Source organism: Pistacia vera, unplaced genomic scaffold, assembly GCF_008641045.1.
Source record: "Pistacia vera cultivar Batoury unplaced genomic scaffold, PisVer_v2 Contig952, whole genome shotgun sequence".
NCBI lineage: Eukaryota > Viridiplantae > Streptophyta > Magnoliopsida > Sapindales > Anacardiaceae > Pistacia > Pistacia vera.
This window is the reverse complement of record NW_022196837.1, coordinates 147454-159495: the sequence shown is the minus strand read 5'-3', so window position 1 is coordinate 159495 and position 12042 is coordinate 147454. Positions and strand designations below refer to the sequence as shown.

Below are 12042 nucleotides of genomic sequence, written 5' to 3'. Positions count from 1 at the left end.
ATCGATCTCGAATTTATGAGGAGGAGTCCTCTTTATTTATAAATGTTAAATTCAAGGTAGTGATTACAAATCTGCAAGTGGATAGCTTCTGTGCAAATCCTTCCTTGCCTCCCATTGGCTGATAATTTAGGAAATATTCTAAAATTATTTATGACTTGGACAGGTGCGGTCCTCGTTCACTTATAGACAAAACCTAAATCTGTTGGGTTGATAACAGCCGTGTTCTATCTGTCTTGGGGTGACGTGGCAGCTCTTGGATGATGCAATATCTTCCTAAACTTTGATTGGTCTTACTGATGTAAGCTTATATCAACTCTGATTTTTATGTATAACATAAAATTGGAGCCATGAGAAGTGCAAACAACTCCTATGATGTAAGAAGGATCTCAGAAGTAATTATCAAATAAAAGTAACTGGTAGACATGATCACATCATCTTCTCATTTGTTATCATTATATGTGGTATATGGACAAGGTATCAATTATAATTAGAAAACTGAGACAAGAACTGAGATAATGTAACATTATTAATGAAAATAATGCCATCATTTTGGGTCAATAAGACTTATCATAAAGAAAAGAATGATTGGAGTCTGATTGCTATTATTAGGGACGACAAGCCATGTGACTTGTGCTTGTCATTATCCAACGGTCAGTATTATTAATTATTTGTCGAGAGAATAATAAATTTAGCTAATCAACCGACTATACCTATCTAATTTGGCACCAACTTATGTCTTTTGAAATCACTTCCAATTTATCAACAATTAAGTTCTCAACAATTGATCTTGATTATTCTAAGCCTGTATGCTCTTATTGGATATCTATTCTCATTTATCTTTTTTGCTTGGTTTAAGCCTGTGAGCTCCGTTAGGGTGTTTGTGCCCATCTCTTTCCTTTGTTTGGAACCTGCATACTCCTTTTTGAGCAGTTGCTCCCATCCTTTAGACCAAAAAGATGGATACATCTGTTCTGGTCTTTTTTAGACCTCTTTTGGAGGTATGTCTCTAGTTTTCTGTGTTGGGGATTGGTCAAACGACTTTGGTTTTGGATTACCCATTTTAAAGTGCAGCGGAATATTTACCAAGTAAATTAAGACATTTCCAGATTTTAGCCACATCAAACACAAGTGCAGAAAGTAAAGAATACAGTCATATACATGTTTCGGCTAAATTCACTTTTAGCCTACAGATTGAAGCAATCCTCTAAGTTTAAAACACATTACAAGAAATAGTTCAAAGCTGATCTAAGTTACAGTAAAAAGAACTCCTTGTTCAACTTTACACTTAGTAGCACACTTTGAATCCTTAATGTGTAGCAACTCCTTGGAGCTTCCTCTTGCCGGGAACACACCCCAGAGCAGCTTGTAAACCACCAAGCTTCAAGCACCGACGCCACGCACCAGCATCAGCAGAGGAACCACATTCTAACAATCATCAAGTCTATGTTTGATATGGTGAGATTTTGGCACAAAATGGAAAATGAGCCTTGAACTTTAAGAAAAAGAATACTCTAAGAAATTCATAGTAAAATGAAAACAAGAGATCAAAATGTTAGATTCATTTACGCAAGAAAGAGTATTATATAAAGAAGGATTTCTTGCTCAACAAAACAGTGCCACGTCAGCCAACAAGGAGATGACCCATGTTTGTCCAAATGAGAGAACGAATTCCTTATTTTTGGTTTGGACCACAAAACAAATTGAGAAAGATAACTTCATTCTCTAGGACCATTTAAGAAAAATAACACATGTAGAAAGGTCCTAAATATCAAGAAACAAAGATAAACACAATCTTTTTCTCTTTATCTGACATGCAACTCGTGTCGGGTTGCAAAGAGTTTGAAGCGAGAGTATGAGCACAGACCATTGTGCACACACACTTGAGACGAAATAGGTCAAGACTCATATCTGGCAAACTGTGTGTACTAAGAAATGATGTGCACACACACAATAGATGAGACAAGTCAAATAAAAGAATCGGCAGCAAGTGTCCACACATAACTATTATATGCACACACAATTCATAAGTTTGACTAAAATAAATATTCTATATTCTGTATAGTTTTTTGTCTTTTATGAAATTTACTGTTCAAAAAAAATTCTCTACAATGAATACAATTATAATTTCTTTTACTTCTTCAGGGCTTATTTCTGAATAATTTTTAAATATTTTAGTCCTATGTACACAAATGATGATATCTCATGAGATAAAGAAATGGTATCAACATCAAGTAAATCATATAGAACTTCCGAGAACTATTTTCTATTACTTGTGGAAGCAGTTTCATTAATTGACTCTAAATTTAGACTTCACTAGTTGAGCATTGTGAGACTACTATGATCCGAAAACTAAAGAACTACATTAATAATTATCTCTTCTCCGAGTCCTACAACACAAGAAAAAGCTGAAAAGCTACATTACATTATATTATAATAACGCTAGAAGTCAACAACTTAAGGTTACACTACGTTGCTCCCCGGTTGCAAATTACATCTATACCAGAGAATTAAAGACTTGCTAGTAGCTAGGAGAGCTTCCAGGATTTACCACCTTTCATGTTGAATTTCTTTAGCCTTCCAAAGAACATGATTATAATGAGCATTAATTTTCCTCCGGTACTCCATCTTCCAACAAATCCGTACCAAGTATCTTTGCAGGGGCTTTCAGGTTTCAGTTGCCGTTTACAACTGTACCCAGTTGAGAACCCAACATTCCCATATGCACTACACAATAAACATATAATTTTCTTTTAGAATTTTTTGCCTAGATTGATAATCAATAAAGAGAAATTAATAATTAATCTCACCTCATAACTTCTAATGTGATGTTTAACACATTGAAGTTGAGGGGGTCGTTCTTAATTTTGTCTCTCTCAGTCATGCAGATTATGATGATTCCCATGACTAAATAGGAAAGTTGTGACAATATCAGACTCTCCACAAAACCCTTCTTTTCATTTTCTTTCGGTTTCCAATTTTCCGAATCCTTTTCTTGATATATTCTTGGTGAAAATGATGTATAAGGTGGGAGATACCTACACAGATTGAATGGTTAGATCTCTCCTTATATAAAGAAACACAAGTAAGACTCACATGTTTTTAATAGATCTACTTTTACACACCGTTAACGATCTCATCCCATTTATGGTTTGAGAATTGTTGTAAAAAATTTAATTCAAAGATGTCATCCCATATTAAGGGTCAAAAATTTAAATAATAAGATCCGTTTCATTTAATATAAAGATATTATAGAACTAATATTTTTATTATGATATTTACCATAAGCATATCATGTAATAAGCTTATCTTGAAAAGCTTTTACTTGTAATTTTTCAAAATTCTTAGTGTATGCATGTTTAACTAAAAATTCTAAGATATACAGGTTTTCTAGGCTATAGGCCAACAGTCAGTTCGATGTCTTTGCTTTTGCAATTTTGTAAAGTCAATGTTTAGTTGTTGACTTTCGATCTGCAAGTGAAAAACTTCAAATTTTTGTATAGAGAGAAACTATACGTTCAACCCTATTTTCATCACTTAATTTACTAGTTTAAACAGCTTTTTTAATATTAAACAGTTATACTGTGACTTTCCACTGATTATTATGGCATGACTTCATGCCCCATTGGCAAATAGTCACTTGCATAGCTTTTGCCAGAAAGCTTCTAAAATGGTTACCGAGAATCCAGTATATAGGCAGTGGCGTTGGGTGCGCCACTAATTATCCCACAACTTGTTCTAAAATGATCTATAGAATCCAAATTATAAAGTTGCTTCACCACTGACTATATATAAATGCTTCAATACGAATGTTTATAAAGGTAACTAGAAAAATCGATCGAATTTTCATTATTTTATATTACTATAGGTTCATAAAGTAATTGATAAATATATCTTTTTTTCAGAAAGTATTCAAACACTTTCGAAGACAAAATTTGGTTTGTTTTTCTATTTCTTTTTTTTTCTCTTTTTGGGAGAATACAAAACTGACAAATTGATCATCCTTTCAGAAACAAATTAATTACTTTATTATCAGTAAAATATCTTTCATGGGCAAATTATATAAATCTTTTATATAATTATAAGGTAAAAAAATACGGAAAATATATGATATACATATCAATCATTAAATTTCGAAAATAAAAATATTATACAGAGAGAATAAAGGGAGAGTGAAGAACTTACATCATAACAACAAAGAGCACCAGCACTGCTGAAGAAAGTATGGACAGATCAAACACAGATTCGCCGGTGTACCTCGAATTAACCACTTCAAATAATGAACCAACCACTTTCTGGTAGAAATTCAGACCATCCATGGCTTCCGAATTCCATTCCAGGGAACAAAAGAGGACAAACTGCACAAACAAGAACCCAAAAACAGTAGCTCCGAGAAAATAAGAACGAACACTAGAGAACAAATGAGGGTAGCCCATCTCTTTCTGATTCCTCAACATGTACTCAAACTCCTCTCGCCTTGTGATTTTATTCAAAACCCAGATGACAAGTCGCAGGCAAGATGGATACAATGTGTTTCCAAGGAGAATTTGGGGAATTAGAATCCAAAGAAGACCTGAATTTTTCTTAAAAACGATCATGTTTTCATTTGTGGGGACGAAGCCACAGTTTGAGAAAGTGGAAACGATTGTGAAAACAGAAAATGTTAGCGGTTGAAGACCTTTGGTTTTTAGAACTTCTTTTGCATTTCCAACAAGGCTAACGTACAATAAAAATATACTGATTCCGCCTACATGAACGACAAAAAGATAACCTAATATGACAGAACACAAAATCCTGATTGAACTATCGATTGAGGGGGGCTTGCTAATTTTTTCTGAGGAAATAGTATTGGAATTGGAATTCTCATTTTGTGGACATGAAAAAGAGGCCAAACCAAGCTCAACTTCGTTGTTTTCAATGGATATTTTTCTAGGAAATTTGGATTTTATATGAAGTTCAAGCCAGGACATGAAAACTTCCCCACCTATGGACATCAAAATGATCATAACAATGAGTTGAAAGTTAGAGAAAACCTCCATTTCGACGGTAGACATGCTAGAATTTGTCAGTGCAGAGACAGAAGTGAAGAATAAATCAAAGCTTTTAGGCCTAAAGGAGGGCGCAGTTCTTGGCCTTGGGAACCTCAAGGCTAAGTATCCTGCAAAAGAGATAGATACGAAGTAACAGAGATGAATCCAGAAAGAATTCACTCTGTAAAACAAGCGAAGAAAGTATGACCAAATTAAACTCGAACAAGAATACTTATTATTCATCTTTACAAAGAGAAAATTTTGTTGACGATGATGGGAAAAGCTAGGAAATCAAGTTGCTTTTAAAGGCATGCATGTAGGGTAGGGCAAAGGTGTAATTTTGAGTATTTATTAGTTCATGTACCTGCTGGATAGTGTCGTTTGCAATTACGCCACAACTGAAGAATGAGAATGTGCGGGTAATTTAATAGTGTAGTCTATTTAAAAATTTAAAATTTCATTTGATTATATTAATACGAAATGCTTGACAAATCATGATACAGGGAAAATGAAATGAATAAATTATTCTTACGACTAAAATTGAATGAATTAATGGCTTTAATGTGATTCGACAACAGTCTAATTGACTTTGCTCCGCCGTACAAGTCAAAGCAAGGTGTTTAAGCTATATTCATAATAATATAAACGTTGGGGAGAGAGAGTTGGAGATTTAACTTAGAGAGTGTAGTTACGTATTTTAAGTGCAGTAAAATATTTACTAAGTAAATTAAACATTTCCGATCTGAATATATCAAACACAAATGTAGAAAATAAAGAATACGGTCATATATATGGTTTGACTAAATCCACTTTTAGTCTACATCCATAAGACCTTGTCCAGATCAAAGCAATTCACTAAGTTAAAAACACATTACAAAATATAGTTCAAAGCTGATTTAAGTTATAGTAAAAAGAACTTCATGTTCAATTTTACACTTAACACTTAATCCTTAATATGTAGCAACTTCTTCGGATCTTCTTTACACCGGGAACACACCCGTGAGCAGCTTGTGAACCACCAAGCTTCAACCACTGATGCCACGCACCAGCATCAACAAGGGAATCATGTTCTAAAAGTCATCAATAACGTGTTTGATATGGTGAGGTTTTGACACAAAATATGGAAATGAATCTTGAACCTTGAGAGAAAGAAAAATACTCTAAGAGAATCAAAGTGCAACCAAACAGATTGTCAAAATGTTAGATTCATACATGCAAGAAGGAGAATTATATAATGAAGAATTTCTTACTCAACAATATAGTGTCAAACCAACCAACAAGGGACTGATGCATGTTTGTCCAAATAAAGAAAAATTTTCTTCTTCTTGGTTTGGACCACAAAGCAAATTGAGAAAAATACTTTATTCTTTAAGACCACTTAAAGATGTTATGACATATGTAAAAAGGTCCTAAAAAGTGAGAGATAAAGATAAACAATATATTTTTTACTTTTTCAGTCATGCAACTCGTGCTAGCACAAACTATTATATACACACACTCTAAACGAAACAAACCAAGACTAGTCTGACAGTTAGTATGCAGACAGATTATATGTGCACACACAACTTATAAATTTGACAAATATTACTTTTATACAGTAAAAATGTGAAACTGATTATAATTTTGATTTGACGACTTCTTGACTTCAAGAAATGAATGATTGGATTTGGGATAGGAATAATTGAGATGGATCGGACTACACACTCATTGCTATAAAAGAATAAAATTCCAATTATTTTTACTGTTAGAATATTATTATTTTAATACGCCAATCTAATTATAGATAATCATAATGCGTAATCATTAAACTTTAGAGGCATGTAGGTTTCATTCTTTTATATTATTAAAAAAAAAACAAATTAATTTCTTCAACGTTCTTCTTAAGCAAAAATTTCTTCATTGTCTCCTCTTTGTCAAGATTTACTTTCCTCCTTCACAAATATTTGGAATCTTCTTAATCTCTCATCTATATCACAAAAGTAATTAACAAAATATTCTCCACCACAAGTTCAAGCATATAATTAAAGAGAGTAGCGTGGGGGTTTTCAATTGGATAATTATCTAAAAGACCCACCACTTCTAAGATCCTGTGTTATTAATTATTATATTGAACAAATCCACAAATTTTGATGCGATTGAAGCTTAGAGATTGGTGGCTACTGAGATTTTGGCTTTCAATAGTGCACAGATTCCTGACTGTAATATAAATAACAGTTCCTGAAGTTGTATAAAAGATCATCTAATTAAATAGTTTGAAGTTTAAAGATCAATCAAACCCTCGCTAGAGTAAACTAAGAGTTCAGAATATGTATTTAGCAAACACCATTTCCTTTATTATTATTATTAACTTACAAACTTTGGGGTGGATTTAGAGCGATAAAGACCCTAAAGAAAGTTAGAGATAGAAAGAGAAAACTGTAATAGCTGCTTCCTACTCAAATACTCACAAAAATATATATAATGAAAATACATATAAGATAGTATAAAGAGTTGGACCCAAATTTTTCTTTTATTAAACATATACATTCTTTACACAAAATTGGATCATGTACAAAAGTTATCAAAAACATGGTGGACAATGTAACCATTTCTCCTCGCGTGCCGACGTCCATCCGACCGTGTCCTCACCTAGATCCTGCAAAAACATAGGAAACAACGGGATGAGCACTAAAACAATGCTCAATAAGTAAATCCTCTACTCATCTATCCCCATAACTCTCTCTAATTCTTTTCTTACAATTCTCATTTACTCTCTCTTTTATACTTCTCTCTATTTTCTCTTTCTCATAACTCTTTTCTACTAACTCTTTTTTGTAAGTCATGGCCTCATCTTACCGGAGGCATGGCCTGGACTCACTCCCGCTCTCCGTGACTTCTACTCATTCTCGTCGATCGGACTCGGTTATGCATGGATTCGGAACCCTTGGCCATGTGAGTGTATAAACTCTCTCTCTCAGGTACTCTCGGGTATAGCCCTTATCCGCATGTACTCTCACGGGCTACACCACTTTTCTCTCATACTCAAGCCGCTCTCTCTCTTTGTGGCGTACATACGGGAAAACTCTACCCATACTCATGGGTTCCCTATCGCACAATCTACTCTATTCTTTTTTTTCTTTTTTCTTTTTTTCCTCTACTCTTTCTCTACTCTCTTTCTCTAATGCAATTAATGCATATGGATGACTCATGCTCATTAATGCACTCATGAAATGCAATTATGCCAAGTAGCAAAATTTAAGGCTTTCTACTCTTACTCATGCTTCTCTTGAGCATTTCATCAAACAACTCCTATAGGGTTTGCTCAAAACTTCCTTCAACTTCAATCAAAACTCAACTCAACATCATAAAATCTCAACACTTCTCATATTCCAATATATTCAATACTCATCAATAACTAATAATCTCATCACATCTCATCTCAACAAACATAATACATACACATTCATACATAAATCTCTACTCAAAGGAGTTCTTAAATCTCAACATGGGTTGGATTTACTTACCTTGTGAATAAGTGGCTTCTCTAACACTTCTCCTTCCCTTTTGTAGCCTAGCTTCTCTCTACAACTTTAAACAATAACAATAACAATATAAGACTTCAACACAACTATAAGCAAATTTATATCTAAAGCAAGAATCCTTACCTTAGGAGGCTTTAGATGAAATCACATAACGGTAATGGCCTCCAAATCTTTAAGGCAAAGACCACGGCCACCAATTCTAAGTCATGCTAGGGTATCTCGTCTCATACTCTTTAATTGCCGAGAGGCATAAGCTATTACCCTACGTAACTGCATTAAACCCGCGCCAAGTCTTGCAATGAGGCATCCGTATAATATCATAATCTACACCCTCTATGGTAACACTAACACTGGAGTGTTGTTAACCTCTCTCAACTTTGGAAAACATTCTCACAAGCTTCTGACCATACAAACGGATCTTCTGTTTGGTAAGAGTTCAATGGTTTAGCAACTGGGGAACCCTTCAACAAATCGTCTGTAGTCATGCCAGGCCTAAGAAACTGGACCTCTTACTGTCTTCGGCCTCTGCCACTCAAGTGCCTTCAATTACCGGATATCTGAAATCCCTTCCTAGACACAGTATGGCCCAGAAATATTACTGTCGAGCCAAAACTCACACTTAGAAAATTTAGCATACAACTGCTTTTCCTCAACCGTTGCAGCATATTCTCAAATGTCCTATGCTCTTCTCTCGATTTAGAATAAACCAGAATTCAATCAAGAAACCACCATAAACTGATCAGAGCAATCATGGAATACCGATTCATAATCCATAAAAAACTGTTGGGGCATTTGTCAAGCCAAACGCATCACTACAAACTCATAGTGCCATACCTTGTACGGAAAGCAGTCTTAGCTATATCCTGCTCGCCACTCTACCTGATGGTCACTGACCTCAAATCAATCTTGGAGAATACTGCTCTCCTTCAACTGGTCAAACAAATATCTATTCAGGTAGCTGGTACTTATTCTTCACTGTCACCTTATTCAGCTCTCTTAATCAATACACATCCGTAGTGACGTCATTCTTCTTTACAAACAGAATTGGGGCTCCCAGGGAGAATGACTCGGTCGGATAAAACCTTTATCAAAAGCTTTGAGTTGCTTTTTAATTCCTGAAGTCTGCTGGGCCATTCGTAAGGGGCTTTAGATATGGGTGTTGTTCCTGGTGCTAGTTCAATACTAAACTACTCTCTTTCCGACGGCAAACCTGGTAAGTCTTCGAAAACACATCTAAAATTCTCAAACTACCGCACCCTCTGAATTTCTACTGTGGAACATCACCACTATGTACTACATGAGCAATGTATCCAGAACACCCTTTCTCAAATCTTCTAGCCTTTACACTACTAATCAACATGCTAACTGATGGCCCTCTCCAAAACTAAACTTATCTCCACTATCGAGATTAAATCTGCTTTCTTCTTCGACAATCAATTTCTACTCCATACCTCCTAGGAAATCCATGCCCAATATACATCAAAGTCGGCATATTAAAAACTATTAAGTCAACTGCTAACTCCCGACCCTAGATCACTAAGACTTCTAATAACATTCCTGAGTCAACATTCACCCCATAGGTAATCTATCTTAATGGGTTGACTCATTAGTAGGTTTCACATTTAATCTCTCTATCATCCCTAGATATAAAAGATAGGTAGCTCAGAATCAATTAAAGCATATAAAGGAACAGCATGGAATAACAATTGACCATTACTGACTATGACTGGCCTCGGCCTCACCTATGCCACTGTAAATATTCTGGCATTTGTATCTCTAGAAGTCAGCTGCGGTGGAAGAGGAGCTTACAATTCTCATAGTGCCTGGTGTCGGACCTGTAACACACATTTTATCCTCAAACACTCCCCTGATGTTCCCGCATTTAGCACAAAGGGAAACCCTTCTGTCCAGGCGTTTGTTCTCCAATTTTCCTATTCTTCCTTGTTGGAACTTCTTCTTAGCCCGTACTTCTCTGTTCCTTTGCTCTACTCTCTCCTGTGTGGTGGATGGCTCGCTAGATACCTAAAGCAACCTTGCAAGTATTTGTTTACATAAATCTCGCCCTTAAAGCCCTGCTAGAGCTTCACTTAGGATGAGGGGGCTTGGCTCTACCATTACATCTCGAACAATATCTGATCTCAACCCTTGCACAACTTGTCTCTCCTTAACTCTGTGTATAACCTATCCCGGGTGCAAAGCGACAGGGAGTTGAACCTTACTGAATATTCCTTCACTGTACTAGTCCCTTGCTTCAGATTAATAACTCTTGGACCTTCTCATGTATTCGAATCTTTGTTTGGTACTCGGCCTCAAAAATCTTCTGAATTTTCCCAGGTTATCGAGGCCATACATGAGTCTCCTCCATAATTCCCACCAAATTCGGGCATTTCCTTTAAATAAGAAATGGCATATTGAACTTCTCTCTATCATTCATGGGAAACAGTGCACTGCTGCTCTACGGACTTAAACCACTCCTCTCCTCTAGCGGGTCCCTAGTACCCTAAACTTGGTGGCTGGTGCTGGTTTGCAAGCCCTAATTGATCAACCCGAGTCTGACTGTTGAGGTACAACCTTCTCGCTCTTGTCTTTGGTCGGTACTTTACTAGGGGTCCGGTTTCTTCCCTTACAACTCTCCCCTACTCTCCGCTAACACTGCTGTACAATGGTTCGAATCCTCGTCTCATCAAGGGTAGGGGAGTTGGTTCTGGTGGGTTAGAGGATTCTCCCTCGTTCATCACACTTTTACCTTTCTTCTGTTACTACGCCTCATTACAAAACAACCACACTGATCAATTCAGAAACACTAACATAAGGAAAGATTTAACTTACATAGTCAGCTCTCAGAAATCGTAGCGAAGAGAATGGTATACTGTCAAATCCCAAAATCTCTGCTCTGATACCAAAAAATAACAATAACAATATAAGACTTCAACACAACTATAAGCAAATTTACATCTAAAACAAGAATCCTTACCTTAGGAGGCTTTAGATGAAATCTCTACTAAAAACTACCCAAAAAACTCCCTAAAACTCCTTAGAAATCTTGGAAAATTGAGTGGAGGATTGAAAGAAAATAGAGAATGAGAATGGCGGTGGAAATGGGTGAAATGAAGGGTTTACTACACTTAATCCCTTGTTAGCTCAATTTACATACAAACATTCCCATTTTACCCTTGCTCTTTTTTAGAAATTCCATCTTTACCCTTTAATTCTTTGCAAATACCCTCTCATCTCCAACAAATTCTCCATGACATTTCCTTACATTTTACTCCCCACTTTTCCTACTAATCAGGGGTAGAATGGTCATTTTACCCCTATGGAGAATTCTCTAGAAACTTAATTAAACTTTTCTGCCGTCTCTTCGCCTCGACGAAACTTTCCAGAATCGACACTGTCAAACACAAAAGCCAATGTCGTCGTGGCGAAGACTATTCTTCGCCCCGACAAAGACTGTAATTCCATGATTCCTCAAGTCTCAACCAATTTCAAGGCAA

The 12042-nt window shown here is 35.8% G+C and overlaps 1 protein-coding gene across 2 annotated transcripts; it reads right to left on the bottom strand.

Annotated features, from left to right (window-relative positions):
* Nucleotides 1–2269: 2269 nt before the first annotated feature.
* LOC116120960 (sodium transporter HKT1-like) lies at nucleotides 2270–5284 on the bottom strand. Of its 2 annotated transcripts, XM_031406930.1 has the most exons (3): nucleotides 4183–5284; nucleotides 2808–3035; nucleotides 2270–2724 (listed from the first exon to the last, which is right to left on the bottom strand). In XM_031406930.1, the coding sequence occupies exons 1-3, from the start codon at nucleotides 5268–5270 to the stop codon at nucleotides 2526–2528; spliced, it is 1515 nt and encodes a 504-aa protein (XP_031262790.1). In that variant the 5' UTR covers nucleotides 5271–5284; the 3' UTR covers nucleotides 2270–2525. The 2 variants fall into 2 exon arrangements, with proteins under 2 accessions (XP_031262790.1, XP_031262791.1); XM_031406931.1 differs by lacking the exon at nucleotides 2808–3035.
* Between the last annotated feature and the right edge of the window lie 6758 nt (nucleotides 5285–12042).